General features: G+C 46.0%; 1 protein-coding gene across 1 annotated transcript in view; it reads left to right on the top strand.

Annotated features, from left to right (window-relative positions):
* XRN2 (5'-3' exoribonuclease 2) overlaps positions 1-23,008 on the top strand; it is a 125,897-nt gene that overhangs the window by 14,862 nt on the left and 88,027 nt on the right. Inside the window, exons 10-15 of the mRNA XM_042461436.1 lie at positions 251-384; positions 1,548-1,605; positions 1,686-1,793; positions 3,390-3,434; positions 4,511-4,645; positions 17,589-17,707. Of these exons, the coding sequence (XP_042317370.1) occupies positions 251-384; positions 1,548-1,605; positions 1,686-1,793; positions 3,390-3,434; positions 4,511-4,645; positions 17,589-17,707 (599 nt within the window). The remainder of the gene's footprint in view (positions 1-250; positions 385-1,547; positions 1,606-1,685; positions 1,794-3,389; positions 3,435-4,510; positions 4,646-17,588; positions 17,708-23,008) is intronic.

The following is a 23,008-nucleotide window of genomic DNA, read 5'->3' on the forward strand; positions in this document are numbered from 1 at the left end:
TTTTGGACAAATCTGTGTATAATGCAAGGAGGTGGGGGTATTGTTTAACTTCCAGGAAGACATCTGTGCAGACTCAAGTTTATAGGAAGCAGTATCACTTATGCTCTAAACTTTTCATCAGTGACAGTTTAGATGGAGAAGGCAGTTATTCTCAGATGGATTTTTTCCCACTAGTTAGTCAAGATTATTATTGATTACCAAGCCCTGATACAACTTACAGAATCTGTTTTTCTTCTTAAAACAATTCTAGTATTTGGAAAGAGAACTAACAATGGCCAGTTTGCCTTTCACCTTTGATGTTGAAAGAAGTATTGATGACTGGGTTTTCATGTGTTTCTTTGTGGGGAATGACTTCCTTCCTCATTTACCCTCATTAGAGATCAGGTAAGGAAAAAAGGTGTTATATGCATGAATAGTTCTGTTTGTGGTGGGAAGAAAAAGTGGCTATACTAGAAATATTATTTAATGAAGAGTTAGATAGGTAGAGAATATTTTAAGTGTCCCAATGAGCTTGGGCATGTCCAATACAATTTTTGTGTTCTTCAGAATCCACGTTATATGTTCCTTCAGTTTCAAAAGCTGATTTTTATGCTCTTTGAGAAGACCAAACCTGTATTCCCCACCAGTGTGACATTTTAATTGTTCACTGTTTGGATCCTGGCTGTGATCCAAACTCAATATATGCTACAGTTGTTTGTTGAAGTGTATCAGATTTAAAGCTTTTAAAATGCAAAAACTGAGTCTGCGTTGCATATATTTATCTTACATCTTTAGCCCTCCTGAGTCTTTGGTGGCTGGCTGAATGGATCTTGGTGAATTTACCCCTAATTTAGTAGCATGCCGTGTATGTTGGATGAGGGCACTGGGAGACCAGAGTCCAAATCCCCACTCAGCTATGGAAACCTACTGGGTGACCCTGGGCAAATCACATTCTCTCAGCCTCAGTGGAAGGCAAGGACCCCCCCCCCCCCCCGAACACATTCTGTGAAGAAGACCCCCTGATAGTCTTAGGGTTTGCCTTGGGTCAGAAATGTCTTGAAGGCATGGAACAACAAAGTGTGTGTGTGTGTGTGTGTGTGTGTGTGTGTTTAGGCTACAAGTGATTGAGAATGGTCATTTTCTACAAAGAGAGATTTTACCAGATGCCTATTTCTTCTAGCATGGCACAAGGTGACAAATATAACAGAGCTAAGAGTCATCTTACTGACAGATTGTGATCCATTCTTAGCCTCTTACTTTCTGGTGACCGTATAGTGTTCACACAAAAGAGTATGGATGGGATTTTATAGATTATAGATATAGAAGAAAGATTATAGTTTTGTTTAGCTGACATCAGTGGTGTCGAGTGATTTTTGAGACAGGGTAGAAATCCAGTTAGTGAAATCAGTTCCAGTTTGAAGCCAAATAATTAAATGCTGGAGAGTTGAATTAAATTCAGAGAGTTATAATTTTAAAAGTAATGTTTAAAAACTATGATATGTATACACTACATTGCTAGATTATAGAAAGGGCTATTGTTGATTTTTTTCCCCTCCCTTGTATTGCAGGGAAGGAGCAATTGATCGTTTAGTGAACATATATAAAAATGTTGTGCACAAAACAGGGGTAAGTGAGCTCTGCATCTAATTACTAACTACTTTAGGAGAAGGAATGATAGTTAACAGTCCTGTTTTGACACTTAACAGGGATACCTTACAGAAAATGGCTATGTCAACCTGCAAAGAGTACAGATGATCATGTTAGCTGTTGGTGAAGTTGAAGATAGCATTTTTAAGAAGCGAAAAGATGATGAGGTAAAAAGTATATTCATACATGGCAGGGGGTTGGACTGGATAGTCCTGGTGGTCTCTTTCAAATCTATGACTCTATATTTGTGTTTTTACATAATGTACTTAAAATGAAAACAATGGACTTCATTGGTTATTTTCTTGTATTTCTTAGTTCATTATACAAAAAAAATAATTAGAAATGACTTTGCCTCTCTAGGCTGCTAAGTAATATATATTTGGTTTCAGTTTTGTTGATGGTGATATTTGAACTGCTACTTGTTTAGGTGTAGATCCAACTTGATGCTAGTAAAATAAAGAACGCTGCTAATATAGGTGCATTGGATTTGACAGTTGCTGAAGCAGTAGTGCAAGCAACAACATGCTTGTGGTCACAGTTGAAAACTGCTAACTCTGAGAAAGCACTTTTGCTAGGGCAACAGACCTTGTAGTAACTCAGTGACATCTCTGAATTCAATCCGTAATGTTTCATAGCAAGAAATCTGTAAAATGGTTATAGCACGGTGGTCCCCAAACACTTCCTCTTCAGTGACAACCCTAGCAACCCCCAAAGGTCTATTTCATGATATTAGTTTTACTGTTTGTGCAGAAGCCAGCCAGTGGTATGTATCTCAGCTACACCCATCTCACCTCTACCTCATGTATGAATATAGCAGCGACCCAAGCCTCCTGTTACCTCTTGCCTGCAGCAGCCTTACAACAAAAAAAAGGCCAGCAGGCCAGCTGCTCAATTGCTGCTTCCAGGGTGACCAGGTGCAAAGGGAGCAATGACTGAGCAGCTGGTTGAGCAGCAACTGAGAAGCTTCTCGTCCATACCAGCCTTTGCTGCAAGGATGAGAGGCTTTTCAGTCACTGCTCAGCTAGCTGCTCAATCACTGCTCCCTTTGCACCCAGTCATTCTGGGAGCAGCAACCAAGGAGCTGGCTGAGCAGTGATCAGGAAGCCTCTCACCCATACTAGTCTCAGCAAAAGCTGGCATGGGTGAGGAGATTTTCAGTTGCTGCTCTCAAGGTGACCAGATGCAAAAGGAAAAGCTTTTTCCTGGCGATGAAGGACTATCAATCCAAAAGAGGCGGACTCTTTCGAAGAATTGATCCTGGATCTGCCTTCCCCACACAGCTTCAAGTCATCCCCAACCCACACAGATATTGTTTCTTCAGCTACCTCTTCTCTTGGCCTGCCCAATGAAAGTAAGCTGGAGCAGCAGCACAGCTCCAGTTTGCCATCCAAATCCCACAAAGCTTAAGCAGGGTCGCAGATGTGAAAGCTGCTTTTTGCCCCTGCCACCATGTGCTCTAATTCTTCATCCTCACCATGGTCCTAAAGACCACTGGTTCCCCTTGCCTTTCTTGCACATCAATCCTTTGACAGAACCCCCCCCCCCCCCCCGTTTCCCCCCGCCCCCCTGAATATTTCCACTGCCTTCAAGGGGGCAATATCACACACTTGGAATCACTGTAGCAAATATGAATCAAATCAGTTTGGCTATATTATTTTCCCAGCATAAGAAGATACTGGTAAATGTTTCAGATATTTTTCTTATATTTTCCATGTATTTTATATGGCACATAGATCTTCACATAGCTTCCTTCTTTACTTCAGGAAAATTTCAAAAGAAGACAGAAGGACAAAAGAAGAAGAATAAAGGTAAATATGAAGTGTTTTGGATTATTACCTTTTTCTACAGAGACTAATCTGGGAGATAAAACTGCCTTAATCTCCTGCCCCACTGATGGTAGACTTTCAGGTGGTAATGCCATCTTTATTAGTAAAGATGTTATAGACACAGTGAAATTAATCTCAGACACCAAGTTACCAGTTAAAGGAGATGGTAATGTTGTAGGAACAAATTTGGTTTTCCTGGAAGATTTTCATATGTGACAGGCTGGGAGGAATCATTTTAATCAGATAGCAGTTTAGTAATATTTACATGAAATGTGCATATAGAACCTGTTGCTTAAATCTCTCCTATTAAAGTTAATGGCATTTAGAATTTAGATCATGGTCAAAATGTATTGCAGTGATTTCTAAACGGGTTTATTTGGAGGCAAGACTAAATCCTTAATACACATCAGAGTATAAATTCCATTGAAGTCAATGAAACATTCCTGAGTAAACATGCTCAAGATTATACTGTTTCTTTCCTAATAAGGTAGATATGAGAATTTCACAAGCAGGCAGCATGTTTCTGTGTTTTTATTTGAATGTCTTTATTTCATAATCGTAATTAACAAGAGTTCCATTGTAGTTGTTGTGATTATTTTGGCAGCAAGTATGTCAGTAATAACTTCTGAGATACTTTGTCTATATAAAATGGGTGGTGGTGGAGTAGCTGCTGCTGCTGATTTCTTTGCTGTTAACTGTTTTGAACATTTCTTTAAATAGCAATCAGTAAGCATTGGTGTACCATAGCCCTCTAACAAAAGTGCTACCCACAGGCAGTTCTCTCTACTGGCAGAAGACTATTTCTATCCCATCCTTTGACAGCCATGGAGGGCTTTAAGATTTCTCTGTTAATAAGTCAAATGGAATATGGTAGTCCGTGAAACTTTAGATAAGAGTGTAATCTTTGCATATGTGTTCATAAATACATTCCATGAGTGTACATAGAATAAAGTCTTAGGTAGATAGTCTATTCATTCTAGATGTCCACACTTCTGTACACTGATTGCTCTGATAATTGATGGTCAACATTTCTACTAATTCTTACATGCTTACTTTAGAGGGAGCAACATTCTATGGCTGGTGGACAGTTTACCCCACAACCATTGGGAAGGGGAAATAGATCAAGCCATCAGCCAATCAATAACCCAAGACATACAGCCTTTGAAATGAGAATGCAGGACAGACAGAACACCGTAAGTGATCATTTTGAAGTTTGTTACAACATAGAAAAGTAGGAAATAACAATTTTGCAGATTTAATAATACAGTGCTACCTCGGGTTACGAAATTATTTTGTTCCCACAAATGAATCTCTTTAAGTACAATCTGACTGTAGTTCTTTTTTTAGACAGCTACTTAAAGTGAGCAATTGACAATCTACTTCCAAGTTCTCTACAGTTATGAAATCTACAATAATTTCAAAGGGAACTGCACTGTAATCCTGATATCTGTTTTTCATAGTTGTTTTCTGTTAATTTTTAAAAAAATATCCCAAATATATATTTTTCATATTTGGAGGCATGGTGTGTCCTCCCTCACCCTGAATCCATTGAAGTAGATTTTATTCATTTATTTGTAAATAACCATGACAAGTATAGCCCATCTCATAAAAATTGTGGCAGGTCTAAAAAGTATAATTTGCAAATTCCAAAATATAGCATATCTCATTAAAAATAATTATGTTCAAATAATGATTTTTGGCACAGTTGTATTTTGACTGGGATGCACAATGATTTTAAAGGTTTTATTTTTCACAGAGTTGGACTGCATGATGCATAAGTGTGTGTGTATATATATATATATATATATATATATGTTTGATATTCATACCTGGACTCTCTTTCTTTAAGTTTGATTGGTGAAATATACTCTTTGTCTCGGTTGCTATGATTAACCTCAGGTTCCAATATGTATCTCTTCTTCATCGTCTTTGTGTCTCATTCAAGTGGGTCTTGCACCCCTAACCCATGTGAATGTGGAGGACCGACTGTAGTTTTACATTGCTACACTTGACTACAACCAACAGACCTGTAGGAGAACATCGGCTGCGGAGTTTAGGATCTCCCCTTTGATGGTGAGGCCTTGTTCAATAGGAAAATGGATGAGGCCCTGAACCACAGTTGTACAGTGGTACCTCGGGATACGAAATACCCAGGTTACGAAATTTCCGGGATACGAAAAAATCCCATTGGAAATCATTGTTCCGGGTTACGAATGTTTTTTCGGGTTACGAAAAAAATTTTTGGTGCTTTTCGGCGCTTTTTCGCACGAAACGCGGCTTTTCCCCATTAGCGCCTATGGCAATTCGGCTTACGAAGGCTTTTCGGGTTACGAAAGCGGCCGCGGAACGAATTAATTTCGTAACCCGAGGGAGCAGTGTAATGCCCAGCTAACTGCTGATCTGAAAAGCTAGAGTGGATGCCACCTTTGGCATGCTGTACTTTCATCTGTTCTTCACTGACCTAAACCACCTACCACAGGTAGGCTTTACAGTCGCCTACTTGTGTGAAACACAGAGGCCACAAAGAACAGGTTGCTTACCTATAACAGTAGTTCTTCATGGTTTCTGCGAAGCACACAGATGGGTTATTCTGTGCCTGCGGAGCAATTTCAGATCCTTTTGGAATCACTAGGGAAGACTTTTTGGAGGTAGCTCCGCCCATCCTCTATATAGGCTCAGTGTCTTCCCACCATTCTTCAGCTCCTTTTGTCCACTACGTGAACAGCATAGGAACCTCGCTTGGAATTTTCACCTTCCTTTCACTTTTGATTTTGACCACGTTTTTGGCTCTGACTTCTCTCTTGGATAGTGATTCGGCTTGTTTTGGACTCTGATTACCGGTAACACTCAGCTTGTTTGACCATTCGCCTGTCAACTCCTTTGTTAATCTCCACAATGTCTTCACACTCTTTTAAAAAGTGCACAGAATGTGGAAGGAAAATTCCCAGCCACAACAGATGCTCCTTGGGCGAGGGCCACGTCATCATGACTTGCATGACTTTCACCCCACAAGCCAGGAAGAATAGGGAAATGCGGCTGCATTCTATGCTTTGTGCACAGATCCTTAACCCTCCCTCCGATTCTTGGTTCCTTGCCAAGACTCCTGCTGCCAAGGGCAAATCCTCTTCTTCTGCCTCTGGGTTCCCTGCCAAAGCTAATGCTGCTGAGGGCAAACCCTTATCTCCTGTCCCTGGGTCACCAACCCCAGAAAAACAGAAGGAGACTGACCAAGATGCAGCTGGCCAGCCGTCATCTCTGAAATGGAAGAAATCCTCAGACTCTTCCAAATCAGAAAAAAAGAAACACAATTCCTTTAAAGAAAAAGACACGGAGGCTTCACGTGCAAAAAATAAATCCCATCCAACCCTGGACGCAGAGCCTATCCAATCTGTCAATACCGAGTCGGGCTCAGTACCGTGTGCTCAGGCAATTCCTCAGGTTCGTCCATCCCTGCAAAATGTCCCTCGGTCTCGTACTGACATTCTCCAGACTCTACTGGAATCCTACCAACTTTCCAATGACGAAGGGGAAGGCTTTCCCCATGCCCATGTGATGCCAGTAGACCAGCATTCTGTGGCTTCTGACCTTGTCTACCTCGATAAAGAGGTCACCGATGACCTCTCTTCCGGCTTCCCTGAGCCCTCCAGACGAGGCCTGATATTTGATAAGGCTTCAGGCACATTTTTCTTGCCCTTTGACCCCTCGGAGGTCCGTGATGGTCGTTTCCAACCACCTCTCCAAATCATTGAACCCCGGCTACCCTCCACCTGAGTCTCGACCATTCCATCCTGATCATGTCTCTCTTCGGCGGCCTCATATACCACCCTGACTTGACCTTTGCCATCATCCATCTCAGTACTGAGAGTCATCCCGCGTCCAAAGACTCCCTCAGCCTCATCAGAATCCGCTGACTAATCTGAATCGGACTTCAACCGAATTCACCAGTCTCGGGGCCTCTCGATCCTGAAGGCTCCTTATTCCTCAGATAACGTTTTCTTGTTTGCTGAACAAGTGATCCAAACGGGTAAAGCCCTCCACATCGAGGTCCTCCATACAGACTTTGAGGCGCTTGACTCCATAGATGAAAGAGTACGTGAAAAGCTTCCCACTCTGGCTTCCATCCCATTCCTCCCATCGAATCATGAAGCGTTCTTGGGCTTCTTCTTCGTGGTCTCTGCGAATCATACAAATGGGTTTTCACTGCGCCGCGCAGTGCTGCTCGGAACCTACTGGAATCACTGGGCAAAGTTTAATAATAATAATAATAATTTGTTTATTTTAGAACCGCTATTCCAAAGATCATAGCGGTGAACAGCAAGTAAGCCAATAGCAAGTAAGCTATTTGCCCCCAACAGTCTGGGTACCATTTTAGCGACCTCGGAAGGATGCAAGCCTGAGTCGAGCTTGGGCCTATTGCTGGTCTTGAATCGCAACCTTGTGTTTTGAGTGTATGGCTGCAGTACAGGCATTAACCACTGCGCCACCAGGGCTTTCTATATGTTACTTGCCACATCTAGAAACTTTTTGGCGGTGAACTCCCCCCCCGTTATAAGGCCCCTGCCTTCCCGCTCTTTTCCCCATTGTCCTTTGTCGCCACGCTAGCTGCTTCAGGGAATTCGCTCGCTTTAGCTTGCATTTGGAATCCTTCTCATCTGACCTCGGACTGTTTTTGACCACTCTTTGTCTCCCGCCCCCGGTAACTTCGGACTCTCAGAACTGTTGACCTCGCTTTGAATTTCCTCGGGCTTTTGACGACCTTGGAAATGCCTGCACCCTTCAGAAGTGCGACATTTGCGGGGCAAAGTGCCCGCCCGTCCAAGACCCGCACTCTTCCTGCCTGTTGTGCCTCAGCCAGAACCCATGAACCAAGGCCTTTCTGCTCTGCCAGATCCATTCTTCTCAGCCCGAAAAACCGTGAGTCCCCGGCTTACTTCGGTGATTGCCCTGGGAAAGTTGCAAGAGGGAGGTTCGCGTTTCGTCTTCCGTCCCGCCTTCTTCTCCGCGCCCCCTGCTTCATCTTCTCGGGCCAGTGGTGCAGCGTGACATCCGCGAGGGCCGCCGTTTCCAGCGTGGTGTGGTTTCCCAGCCGGACAATTCCTTCCACCACCTCCGATGGTGCCGTGGCTCGAAACCCCCGCACAGTGCCACCGACGAACCCTCCAAGCGCCCCCACAACCTTCGGGACTGAGGGTAACCGAGCTGGCCTCCAAATCGACAAAGAGACCCGCGGAGGGCTCCCATGCGAGGAATCTACCGAGGCTTAGTCCAACTCCTTCGCCTTCGTCCTCCAGGGCATCCAAGGTATCTTGCCACAATCCAAAGCCGAAGGAGCCGGCTGTGCTTCAGGAGCGGCCCACGTCCCGTCAGCTGACAGGGCAAGGCCTCCAAGACCCTCCTCATCAGGAGCGGCGCTGTCCTCCTGATCTTCCGGACAATCCTTTCTTCCCCCGGAAGAGACCCCGAGGGCCGGGAAAGAAGAGGCATCACGACAAGACGGTCGTGACCCTGCCTCTAAAAGGCTAAGACACCCAAGATCAGCCGGTACTACCGTCCCACCGAAGGCGAAGGACAAGAGGCGCTCCCCTTCCAAGAAGGCCCGCGCCTCCACTCCGGCGCCTCCGGGGCTCGGCCTGGTGACCCAGAGCCTGCCCCCGAGGTCGGCGGATTCCGGTACGGACCGCCACCCAACTCAGCCTCACCCCCATGGGACTTTGTCCATGGGAACGGGGGACACCGTTCCCCTCTCTCCGGAACACGCGGTCGCCTCACTCCGGGAACGACGACTACGAGGACCCGCCACGTAGACAAACAGATACCGACTGTTCCTCGACAATCAGTCGGGGCGGTACTACAATGTCGGTATCGGAGGACAGAGCAATCAGGGAGTTCACCAGACTGAACCCCCATCCAGCAGACCCTCAGCAGGGCACCCTCGTCCAGATCGTCCCGACGTATCCGTGTACGAGAGGGCCGCCTCTCCACCTCGACCGACCTCGTCCCGGTCCGACCAAGATCCCAAGTCCAGAGGTGATGGATGCCTCTCCTCTGACTTGGACCCGATGAAGAGCCCTTGCCTCCGTCCGAGGCAACCATCCGATGAGGATGTCCTCTCCGTGTCGGCCTCGCCTCAGAGGATGCACAACCCTGAGCCGTCTTCCCCGTCAGACGACGTTCGCTCCTCAGTGAGCACGTCGGAAGATGGCGAGGGCTCTCGACATCGAGCTCATTTTCCGGACGACGAGCTCAGGATCCGGTGGAAGCGGTCGGTGCACGGGCGGGTGCCTACTCCACCCTGCCTCCCTCTGCTTCCCTCGCTTCAGACCATCGTGAGAGGTTTGGGACTCCCCGGCCACCCTGTCTGCATCCCCCCGCAAGGTAGAGTCTCTCTACAGAGTCGCTCTCGGCGAGTTGTCCTGGCTACCAACCCCCAGGCCGAACCTGCTATTGTGGAGGGAGCCCAGCACAGCTTCGTCCCGAAGCAGGCGACCTTCCCGGTCGACCGGGAGGCGAAGAAAGTTGATGGCCTGGCCAAGAAGCCTACACGGCACTGCCCTTGCGGTGAAGGCCGGCAACTAAACTGCCTGCATGGGGCCTAAATCCACAGACCCTCATGGAACGGATCTCCACCCCTCATCCCGGACACCACCCGGATGATGTCCAGAAGGCAGTTGGTCGAGGTCAGGGACGAACACACTCCATCGGAAGCTAGCTCCTCACCATCTTCCAAAATATGGCTGACTGTGCAGGGAGGGCCATGTCTGCATCCATGGCACTCAGACGCCACGCCGTTTGAGGGCCCTCGGACCCAACCCTAATACCGTCAAGGCGGCCATCGAGGACATGCCGCTCGACGGGACCGGGCTCTCCATGCCGAGCCCGACGCCGCCTGAACAGGAAGTCAGGATGAAGGCGGCGCGAAGAAACATGGAATGTCCTCGACAACCGGCTTCTCATTTCGGAAGCGTCAGCGCCCGTGGCAGCCGCAAGGTCCCACAAGGGGACCTTCTCCCAGGGATCGTCATCCCAGCAACAGGCTCCCAGAGACGCCGCTCCCTCGCAGTCTTCCCTCCCTCCTCTGGCCGTCGCAACTTCCCGCTCGGTACCGCAAAGTCCCGCCGGCAGGACACCGACCAGGGGAAGAAGAGAACCTGAAGGGACCCAGCGCGCTTCGTCCCTCCTTCACCATCTCTTCTTGGACATTTTGAGGCCCTTGTTACCTGGCCTCCATAACATCGGTGCGTGGGTTCTCAACATCGTCCTAGGGGTTATCCCCTCGAGTTCCAAGAGCTCCTTCCCTCCAATGGAGGCCTCATGCCACTCCCCCCTCGGACAACCCTTCTCGACGAAGTGCGCGCCTTGCTTGTAAGGGGACAATCTCCACACCTCCGCCCACCAATGTCCTCGAGCCTTTTTCCCTCAGGTACTTCACGGACCGAAAGCGGATGGGGCATAGCCCTCCTGGACTTGAGACAATTGAATTTGTTCCTGACTACCGTCGTTTCTAATGGTAACCTTGGCTTCCATTTCGCCTCTGCTTCACCAGGGCTGTGGTTTGCGACCGTCGACTGAAGGATGCATACTTCCACATTGGGATTCGAGAATCGCACTGGAGATTCCTCGCCTTCCCTGTCGGCTCCACCTCGTACCATTACAACGTCTTTTCCCTCGGCTTGGCCAAGGCTCCAAGGGTCTTCACAAAGTCCATGGCACTGGTGGTGGCATACCTTCATCAAAAGGCTTCAGGTCTTTTCCCTACTGGACGACAGGCAAGGAGGCAGTCTCATTCCGCCTTGCACCTCTGGACTCCCTCGGCTGGTCGTCAAAAGGAAAAGTCCCCACTTCACACCGACCAGGCAGGTCCAAGTTCATCGGGGCAATCCTCGACTCCGAAAGTTGCTCAGCCTTCCTTCCTCCGGACCGGTTTCAGCCCTGAAAAACGTCCCTCAGGCCATGCATCTCCCACAGAAGGGTGAGAGCCAGAGACGTCCAAGTCGCCCTAGGCCACTGGCATCGACGACATTCGTCACCCCCAGGGCAAGACTTCGTCTTCGGCCTCTCCAATCCTGGTTCCTTTCGTCTTCTCTCCGGTAAGAAGACCCCCCGTCCAAAGTGGCTCACGGGACGAGACCGATGACCGCCTCCCTCAGATGGTGGTTGGACCGCCGCAACGTCTTGCACCGGAATGCCCTTCATCAGCCCCAGGCACAACTGACTCTGACAACCGATGCATCCCTGGAGGATGGGCCGCTCACCTGCTCGACTTGGTTGTCAAAGACAGGTTGGTCCCACAAAGACAAGCTCCTCCACATCAACGCTTTGAGATGCGGCTGGGAAAGGATTGAGGGCGTTCGAGTCCGCCGTCACAGGAAAGGTTGTCCTCCTGAGACGGACCAATACCACCGTGATGTATTACATCAACAAGCAAGGTGGTACCAGGTCTAGACCCGCTCGCCTCAACTCTCCGCATCTTGGGACTGTGCATCCAGAGACGCGTCCTCCGGCCAGCGATTCACCTTCCCGGGAGGACAACGAGCTGGCAGATCGACTCAGCAGATCTCCCTCGGTGTGCCACGAGTGGAGGCCCATCCGAGATGGTCAGTACGACTCTTCGACCGGTGGGGACCCCCCGGATCGACCTTCTCGTGACCAGGTGGAACAGCCCCTGTCCCAAGTTCTGCTCCAGGAAGCGAATGGACGGATCCCTCGGAGACGCGTTCACCTTCCTCTGGACGGGGGAGCTTCTCTACGCCTCTCTCCGTTCCCTCTCATCACAGGGTGGTGTCCAAGATGAAAGTGGACCACTCGCATGCGATCCTGATCACCCCGGGGTGGCCGAGACAGCCCTGGCTGCATCCCTTCTTCACAACCCAGGAGATGCTCCTCCGCCTCGACCCTCGCCCGAACCTGCTGTCGATCCAGGACGACGGTTCCTCCACCCGGAACATCGAGAGCCTGCCGCTGTAGCCTGGAGGATACAGCCCTGACTGACCCTGCAGAGGCAGTAAGGACGGTGACCGGCTGCAAGAAACCTTCCACCAGCGGTCCTATGCCCTGAAATGGAGGAGGTTTAGCCCTTCCTTGACGCGAAAGGGCTTGCCTCCGCTCAGGTGTCCACTCCAGTGGTGCTGGAGTTTTTTGATGGCACTCTTGTGCCAAATACCAGTTCGGGGGCAGGTTTCTTTCTCAAGGACCCTTGGTGAAGGGGTTCCTTAAGGGATGTGCCAACCTTTATACTCCTGTGTCGGTACCTACACCGGCTTGGAGTTTGGAGACGGTACTTTCTGCCCCTCCAATCCAAGCCCTTGAGCGATGGCCACAGCGGACTTGAGACTATTGACTTGAAAACCGCTTTCTTGTGGCCCACAACCCTGCCCCCGTGCGGGCGAACTCTGTGCCTTACGGAGGGACAGCCATTCTTGAGGTTTCCACAAGGACAAGGGGGCCTCCGGACAGACATACTTCTTTCTTACCGAAGGTAAGTGTCTGCTTTCCACATGTGCCAAGACATTGTGTTGCCTACTCTCGCATCCAGCCCGACTTCGGATGCGGAGCGACGCCTGCATCTCTCTGATGTCAGGAGAGCACTGGCGTTTTATTTTGAACAGAACATGCTGCCTCCACCGGTCCGAGAGACTTTTCCAATGCTACTCGGAAACCGAAGAAAGGGTTGCCTGTGTCTGCGCAGAGGCTTCTCCAAAGGGTGGCTGGTACCATCCACCTCTGCTATGAAAACTGTTGGGCAAACCTCTCCCTGGCAGGTTCGGTCTCATTCCACAAGGGCAATGGCAGCATCCCCTGCATTCTTCGGGGATTCCCTTAGAGGATGTCTGCAAGGCTGCTTATCTGGTCCAACCTCTGACTTTTATCAAACATTAAGGTGGACACCAGGGCCATCGGAGCCGCAGCTTTCGGGAGGGCTTGTGTTGGTTTCAGGGTTGCATTGATTGCAACTACTGAGGTGTGTGTTTCAGTACTTATGTACATATATACACTGTTTACATTCGGTTGAATGTTGATTTGCACAATTCTACGGGACCGGTTCTTGCATGACCTCTGTTCTCTCTCAGGTTTAGCAATGTTATTGCTATGTTTGCCTTTTCATGAACAACAAAGACTGACTCTTTTTTATGGTTCAAGGTGTTTATTGTAATAAATATACCTTTGGTTCACACATAGCTTTGGTTTCAGGACACTCCCCTCCCACATACCTTAGCTTGTTCCAGTCTAAACCCATTTGTATGATTTGCAGAGACCACGAAGAAGAAGGACAGGTTGCTTACCTGTAACGGTATTTCTTCGAGTGTCATCTGCGAATATATACAAATCCCCCCGTCCGTCCACCTCAGTGTCCTGCTCTAATGGCTCTTTCCATCGCCTGCTTGGCAGAAAAATTGCGGAACGGGGGGAAAAGAGCGGGAAGGCAGGGGCCGTATAACGGGTGGGCGGAGTTACCGCCAAAAAGTTTCTATATGTTACAAAGTAAACTTGCCCAGTGATTCCAGTAGGTTCCGAGCAGCACTGCGCAGGCGCAGTGAAACCCATTTGTATGTATTCGCAGATGACCACTCGAAGATAACCATTACAGTAACCAACCTGTCCTTCTTGTGGTCTTCAAAACCTTCCTCTAAGAAGTTGGACAACTTCTATAGGATTACCCCCTCAGATGAGTCTGACTTTTTGAACATCCGCAGTTTCAGTTCAGTGATTTTGAGGCAATCTCAACTTTGTTCATCACCCCAAGGTGGCAACTTATCCCAATGACATAGAAGGCTACAAACCGATGCCATTTTGAACAAGTTATATGCCTCTGCAGTCTTGGACCTTAAGGATCCAAATTATACGGCCTGTATGGCGGCATATCAGCACATCTTTGGAAAGCGCCCTGCCGCTTTATGATGACTTCCGCGGACAAGAAACGTGTGGCATTCGTCCTCCATGCTGAGGCTCACTTTTTAGCCTCACAACAAATCTCGTTTCCCAGACGCTCGGCTGACTGGTCCACCAGACAACTAGCTGGTTCTGTGGCCCTTTGTCGCCACGCTTGGCTGAGATCTGCGGACCTCACCCCTTAGGCCAGACTGGCTATTGAAGAACTCCCCTTTGATGCCTCGGAGCTTTTTCATAAGGAGTCTGACGAAAACTTGACTTCAAGAACAAGATGAACACAGCCCATAAATATGATGTCTCCTCTTCCTCAACTTCCTGGTCTTCCTTCCCAAACCAACGCTGTTCGGGATGGCAACGATCCCCCTACCCACCCCCCCAACCAGGGTAGATCCAACCAGTCTTTGGACTTCCATCAACAACAGCATTTTCCTCCGCAACAGGAACAATCCTCTGGAAAATGCCAATCTTAGTCCAAATACAAACAGCCCTTCCATAAGAAGGATGCTGATCAAGGCGAGTGGCATTTCTGAGATCTTCCAGCGCACTTCGTTCCCTTGCCCCCCTTTGGGGATCACCTGGCCCATTTTTACCAATCTTGGGCCAGCATAACATCTAACTCCTGGGTCCTATCAGTAGTCTGGAGGGGATATGCCCAAGGGGTATTCTTCTCACCATCACCCCTTCAGACACCCTTCTCAACGAAGTGCGCTCTCTCTTGGAAAAAGGGGCCATTGAGCCCGTCCCCTCATCTCAAATCTGAGACTGTTTATTTCCCAGATACTTTATTGTTTCCAAAGCTAATGGTGGCCTTCGCCCATTCTGAACCTCCACTTCTTGAACTCTTTTATATCATACAGACATTTCCGTATGGTAACCCTGGCTTCCATCTTGCCTCTTCTACAAGAGTCGGGCTGGTTTGCCACCTTGGATCTTCGGGATGCTTATATTCACATCAGCATCCAACAAGACCATCAAGATCTCTTGGCCTTTTCTGTCGGTCCCGACTTCTTTCGATACCGTGTTCTACCCTTCAGACTTTCCACAGTGCTGAGGGTTTTCACAAAGTGCATGGTTGTGGCAGCGTACCTCTGCCAACAAAAAAGCATCATTTTTGCGTACCTCAACAATTGGTTATTTATGGCCCCAACCAAGGATCTGCTCCTAGCCAACATCAAATTCACCCTCAAGCTTCTTCATGCCTTGGGGGCTGATGGTCAACATGGACAAATCCACACTTTCTCCAACTCAACACATATGCTTCATAGGCGCTGTGTTGGATTCCACGACCTCAACAGCCTATCAGCCTCACGACAGGTTTGTCAACCTCAGGTCCTCCATCCAGTACTGCCTCCCCTCCAGACACATCAGAGCAAGGACAGCTCAGGTCGCTCTTGACCACATGGCATCCACGACCTACGTCACCCCTTGAGCCCAAATTCACATGCGGCCCTTCCAGTCTTGGCTTCTCTCTGTTTTCAACCCGGCCTTCAACCACTCTCAAAAGTGGATCACCATCCCGAGACCAGTCGGCTGCTCCCTCCCAATGGTGGTTGGACCCTCTCAATGTAAGCAGAGGCATGCCTTTTGTTCCATTACATCCCCAAGTGACATTCACCACAGACACCTTCAACACCAGCTGGGGAGCCCACTGCAATGACCTCTCCATCCACGGAAGATAGTCACCCAAAGAGCTTCACATTAATGCACTGGAAATGCTGGTGGTACGGAAGGCATTGAAGTCCTTCGAACCCACACTTCAGAACCAGGTGGTCCTCCTCCTCACCGACAATACAACAGTGATGTACTACTTCAACAAACAGGGTGGCACCAGGTCTGTTGCATTCCGAGGAAAATGACCTTGCAAGCCATCTATCTCCCAGGGGAAGAAAACGAGCTTGCAGACAAGCTGAGCAGGGCTCCAGACTCTTGTCACGAATGGCAACTCAACCCTCACGTTGTCCACTACCTTTTCTCCCTGTGGGGAACACCAAATGTCAACCTTTTTGCCTCCCACCTCAACTTCCAATGCAGTCAATTCTGCTCCAGGATCCCGTCCTCTTGGTCCCAAGGCGACACCTTCCTTTTCCGCTGGTCCAGCAAAAAGTTCTATGCCTTCCCTTCCTTTCCGCTGATCACCAGGGTAATAGCCAAACTCTGGACAGACCGCTCAGATACCATCCTCATCACCCCTTGGTGGCCAAGGGAACCATGGCTCGTTCCTCTTCTTCACCTCTCTGACAACCGGTTCTGACCCCTGCCTCTCCATCCCAACCTCCTGACCCTCCACAACGGTCGAGTTTGGCACCCCAACGTTGATACGTTCCATCTCGTGGAATGGAGGATTCTGCCCTGACTGACCTCTCGGTCCCGGTCCAGAAGGTTATTTTGGCTTCTCACAAGCCTTCCACTCAGCATTCTTATGCTCTCAAATGGGCTAAATTTTTGACTTTCTTAACCAAGGAAGGACTTTCTCCCAAGGAAGTCACTATTCCCATTGTTCTGGACTTCCTCAATTCTCTGTCAGACTCTGGCCTCTCCATCTCCTCCCTGAGATGCTACTTCGCTGCCATCTGTGCCCACTACCAGTTTTCAGGCTGCCTGTCTTTGTTGACCCTCTGGTAAAAAAGTTTTTCAAAGGCCTCGCCAACTTGAGACCGCCTTCCATGACCCCAGCTTGGGACCTCTAACTTGTCTTGGCAGCCTTGTCTGCCTCTCCCTTTGAACCTCTTGCTTTCTGTGACCTCAGGCTCCTCACCTTTTTAGTCACCCTGACCTTAGCACACTGAGCCAGTGAAATCTGTGCATTCCATGCTGACTCTCCTTACTTGAAATTTTTCAAAGACAGGGTCCCTTGATGTCAGGCAAGCTCTGGCCTACTACCTCGACAGGACTTTGTCCTCTTGGCATTCTCCCAGACTCTTTGTCTACTACTCAACTCCAGACTGGGGAGAAATATTGTCCCTCTTCATCTGAACTCAGTCCCACATCACAATCTGCTTTTAAATGCCCTGTCAGTTTTAAGAGCAACTTGTTACATGGCAAAATGAGTTGTGTTTTAGAGAGCCCCAGGGCCCCTATGGTACATGAAACTGGTTAGTCAATGGAACTAGTTTCTTTTGGATTACAACCTCTGTAGCTAAATCAGTTTGATAGGTATTTTCACTTCTGCATGACAAAGCTATTAATTTTAATTTTGTAAATGTAATCGGACCTTTTCCCTAACTCTCTGCCCAATAACTGCATCCCTAGACTCCTTCAGCATCTCCTAATACGAGCTTCACATCTGATGGTACACCATCCCCAGCAGGCGGAATTAAACGAAAAGCAGAAGACAGTGACAGTGAACCTGAGCCTGAAGATAATGTCAGGTGACACATTTGGTACTTTGTTAGCACATTGTCAAAAGGATGTTGCCTCATTAATACAATTTACCCTATATCTGCAGCACCTTTTAATGCTTTTCCATGATCTTTTTATCCATCAATAATTAATGCTGAGGGTTGGGATGCTCTGTAAATTCCAGTGAGATGTGCAGACTATAGCTGTTAAATTTAAGTGCCTCTATTAGTATGCATGCAGGTTTTCATCCTAAAAGCTACTACTCCCTTTGAGACTCAGCACCAGCTTGGCTAGAGCTTCAGTATTCAGCTCATACTCTGTGTGCAGAATGTCGTTGTTCTACAGTATAAATGAAACTGTTTAACTCTTAAAGCTCTACAACCAAATCCCTTTACTTAGACCTTTGTTTATACCTTTTGGTGAGTTCCTTCTGCTTACTGGCAATGAATGAATAAGCTTTGCATGCACAAGGCTCCAGCACATACAGGTAACAACATCTTACACTGCACAGCCACGAAAGCCCTGTGACAAAGGCAAAAGTATTAACTGAGAAGAAGGCACTGGGCACAGCCAACCAGTGGTGTGGATCTATGTAAGACAGGTTAATAAGCTCATACAGTGGGCCCTTACCTTACGCGGGGGATCTCTGGAGGCAGCTGTGGGTCAGGAAAGGCCCGGGGGGGGCGCAGAGGAGTTGGCACGTGTCTGGTCCTCCTCCCCACAGACCTTTCCCAGCCCCCAGCTGTCTCTCTGGAGACAGCTGGATGCCGGGAAACGTGTCTGGGGAGGAGCAGCTGGTGTGCGCCAGTTGCTCCTCCTTCCCCTGCCCTTTTCCTGGACTCTGTCTCTGAGAGGCAGCCGAAGGCTGGGAGGAGGAGCCACAGGCACACGCCTCTGGCTTCTTCTCCCCATCACCACTTCTGGAGGCCAGGAAAAGGCAGGGAGAAGGAGGAACTGGCACATGCATGCCTGTTCCTCCTTGTCCCTGGCTCATGCCCGGCAAAATGGTGTCGCCTGCCACCCATGGCACGCATGCCATAGGTTCGCCATCATGGCCTTAAAGCAAGAACCATTTGACGATTAACCCACAATGTTAGAAAGTCAAGAGAAAGAGGCCCTTGGAAGAAATAAATCACCAGGTACACATAGTATACAAATAGAGCTGTTTCATCCTGTAGAAAAAGAATTGGTTCCAATTCTAACAAAAAAATCTGCCAACAAATATGTTAAATAGAACAGTGACACAGAGATTGAAAACACTCAAAAAAATATTCCATTCTCAAGAACTGAAACTACAATCCCCAAGAACTACAGTCCCCACCAGGGACTGTAATAGCCCTCAGAGTATTGCCCCGTCTACCAAATAAGCAAGGTGGTGCTCAGATGTTACATGAAAGACTTTTACCATATATGGAGCAAGAAATGCCAGATGTCCAAGCTGCGTTCAAAAAAGGAAGTTGCAATGACAGTTGTATTGTAAATGTTTGTTGAATAGTGGAATGCTCCAAAGTATTTCAAAAGAAAATCAGTGTATGCTTTATAAATTAGAGAAAAGTTTTTGATTGTGCAGACAGAGAAATTATTATTAGCTCTAAAAGAAATGGGAGTGCACAACATCTGATTGTCCTGTTCTGTCATTTATAATCAAGACAAGAGGACACTGTCATGACACAATATGGAGATACAGAATGAAAACAGACCCCAAAAACTACTCGCCAATTTCATTATTGATCATCAATTATTTTAAAAACATCATTAATACTGGCAAAAAGACTAAAAAAGATACTACCAAACTGGATACATGAAGACCAAAGCAGCTTCTTACTTAAAAGATTATTAAGCGAAAATATAAGATGTTTTGTAGATATGGTGCGCCCTTGTCATGCGCAGGAGCACATGGGGCACAAGGGGCGGTGCATCCCATTTAGATTTTTTTACACAGGGGGGATCCGGAATGGTTCCCCCACTTAAAAAGGGGTGCACTGTATTACAGAATACCACAAGAAACATTATCACCTTTACTTTTTCTCTTAATTTTTAAAAACCTTAATACGAAGATTAGAAAAGATTGTAATATACAAGGCATTAACATTGAAGGTTACCGTTTTAAAGTGAGAGTTTTTTCAGATGATTTTGTAATTTCACTAAAAGATCCACTGTGTAGTACAAAAGATTAATAGAGGTACTGAAAGAGTATGGAGTATATATTGGATTTACGATAAAGAGAAAGCGAGAAAAAAAATATGAGAAAAGAAGAGTTAGAATTAACCAGGAAGTCAAATTTTAAGATTGACAAGAAGGTGAAGTACCTGGGTATAATAGAGAAAGAGAGAGAGAGAGTGTGTAAGCTCAGAGTTATTTGCAAACAACTGTTAAGAAAATTTGGATTGACATTAAGAATGAATTACAGAATTGGAATAAATTAATCTTTCTTTATTAGATAGAAGTTTGGAAATCAAAATGATTGTTTCACCCAAAATGATATTGTTATTTCAAACCATTTCAATATTTAACAAATGACTTACCCTTTAAACAAAGTCAAAAAGATATCTCAATTTTAGTATGGTCAAGGAAAAGATCTGAGTATGTTAGAAAATTATACAAGATCCTAAAGAAAGGAGGATTTGGAATGCCAGATTTAAAACTATATTATCAAGCTACTGTGGCCATTTTGCTTGGCTTGAAATATTGGATAACTTCTTTTGAAAAATAGAAGACTGTTATAATTAGAGGGATTTGATTTAGAATTTGGCTAGCATACCTATCTTTGCTATAATGAAGCCAAGCTGAACAAAGAATAACGATCACTTTATAAGAAGGTCCCTGTTGCAAGTTTAGATAAAATATAAATCTGGATTATGTGCTGAGTAACATTTGTGGACTTTACCTCATTAAGTTTTTTATAAAAGGTTAAAATTTTAGAAGGTAGTTAGATAATTTATAAATGTTTGTTAATATTTCAAGAAAATAATTATAGAATGAAAACAAGGGACAAATTAATGCAGAGGAATTTACACGTCAGTGGTATCTACACAGACAATTTTTCAAAAGGTTTAAAATGGATATGGAATTAGACGTACAGTGCACCCGCGCCATGCACAGACGTGTTTTATGCAGCTTCCAGCATACGCAAAAGCCACTTGGGGAGGGAAATAATGGCGTGTGTGTCCGTGGTGCATGCATGCCCCTCCGCCACATGCATGCGCCCCATTATTTCCTATGGGGCTCGAGCATAGGCAGATTTTTCCCTTAGCCGTAAGGAGAGAGCCCACTGTAATTGAAACAAAAACTGATCTTGAAATTCTGTTATATCCTGAAAACATAATTCCAACACAAGAAGAATGACTATTATACAGTCTGGCGGAAATGGACAAACTTATGACTTTGATTAAGGAAAGAGCACTGAAACTTCAAGAAAAACGAACTGTTTAGTCATATTTTCGAGAGAACTATGGGGGACTTTATGTGTGATAGGTTCAGAAGACTAGAGGAAAATTATTTATGTATGATAATGTAATATATGTTATATTTATTGTTTATATTATATTTGTTTCATGTACAGAAGAAAAATAAGCACGTAATATATGTATTTATAATAATATATAGTACATGTAGTATATATTAGATCATAAATAGCGGAAGGACAAGGAATTGTTTATCAAGAAAAATAAGTAACAGGACAAGTAGAACCAACATCTGAAGGGTAGAAAGTTAATAATGGTAAAGTTAATACAGTCAGCCCACGTCGTACAAGGGCTTCCCTTATGCGGCTTTCAGAATGGTGTACATGCTTGTGGCGTGTGCTCCATTGTTTTCAATGGGGCGCGTGAATACTCAGTTTTCCCTTTATTCAGTGGGGGGCAGGAACGGAGCCCCGTATAAGGGAAGGACTGACTGTAATGGTAAATTTTGTTTTATATGTCAAAATCAGTATGTTGAGATGATGTTTCTTTTTTTTTAAAACTGTTTTATAAATTTAATAATTTTAAAATAAAATAAAATAAATACAGTAGGCCCTTGGCATCTGCTGGGTTTGGTTCCAGGGGAGCCCCCCCCCCCCCATAGATTCCAAAATCCTTGAATGCTCAAGTCCCATTATATACAATGGCATAGTAAAATGGCATCTCTTATATGAAATGGCAAAATTAGGGTTTGCATTTGTGATGTATAGATTGGAATATTTTCAAGCCATGGATATTTGAATCTGTGGATGCAGAAGCTGTAGATATAGACTTCTGACAGTATGTTTTATATCATGTGGAAACTAGGATAATACTCAAATTAGGTGTTAAATTTCTCTGTATGGTGTGGGTGCTTCTGATTTTGATACCTACTGATATATCATTACACTTGAGGATCTTGTTTCATCATAGCTGCCATTCAAAGTGTTAAACCGTACTCTGATTTCTTGGCTACAGTTTCCATTTTGTTTAATGCATGAGCTTAATAACAAAATCTTTTTAACTATTTCTGTGTCTGGATTACCCACTTTAAAGTTATTTAAATAATCTGTGATCATTATTTTTGTTTTCTTAATGTTTATCTGTATTTGATAGTTATCCTAGGTCTTTGTTGTTTTCTACAAGTAATATGGTGCCATCTAAGTATCTTAATTATTATGTTCCTTATTCCAATTTTCACACCTCCTTTGAGTCTTACCCTAGTTTCTACATGATATAGAGTAGAACATGTATTCAGCCTCTGTATCCATGGATTCCGTATCTACAGATTCAAACATCCATAGCTTGAAAATGTTCAAATACACTCTCCCACCACATTTGCAGCTTTAACTTTTGCAGATTTGATTTTTCACAGATTTTATTAACATGTTCTATCTAGAAATATTTAGGTCCTCCAGTGCAACCCTGTGGTTAACTTTAACCAAAAGTCATGCTGAAGGACCAAGAGATTCCCAGAGAGAACAATCCACTAAGAATTTTTAGCTCCTTCAGCGCAATTCTATGGTCAGTGTCTGGCAGATGTTGACCACAGAGTTGCGCTGGAAAACCTAGAAATTTGTAGAGAGGTGTTCCTTCATGTAAATACAGAGTGTTTTTGTTGTTTGCTGTTTTTTCACATTCATTGACATCCTGTGCCCCTAACCCTAGCAAATGTGGAGGGATGAGTATATTTATATATCCCAAAAGCAAACCTTGATTTTGCCATTTTGTATAAGGGATGCCATTTTACTATGCCACTGTGTACAATGGGACTTGGAACATGCACTGATTTTGGTTTCCATTGGGGAGGGGGCAGGGTTTCTGGGACCAAACCCAGCAAATGCCAAGAGTCCACTGTATTTATTTAATTTTTAAAGTTATTATTTTTAT

Source organism: Sceloporus undulatus, chromosome 4 (genome assembly GCF_019175285.1).
Source record: "Sceloporus undulatus isolate JIND9_A2432 ecotype Alabama chromosome 4, SceUnd_v1.1, whole genome shotgun sequence".
NCBI classification, from domain to species: Eukaryota; Metazoa; Chordata; class Lepidosauria; order Squamata; family Phrynosomatidae; genus Sceloporus; species Sceloporus undulatus.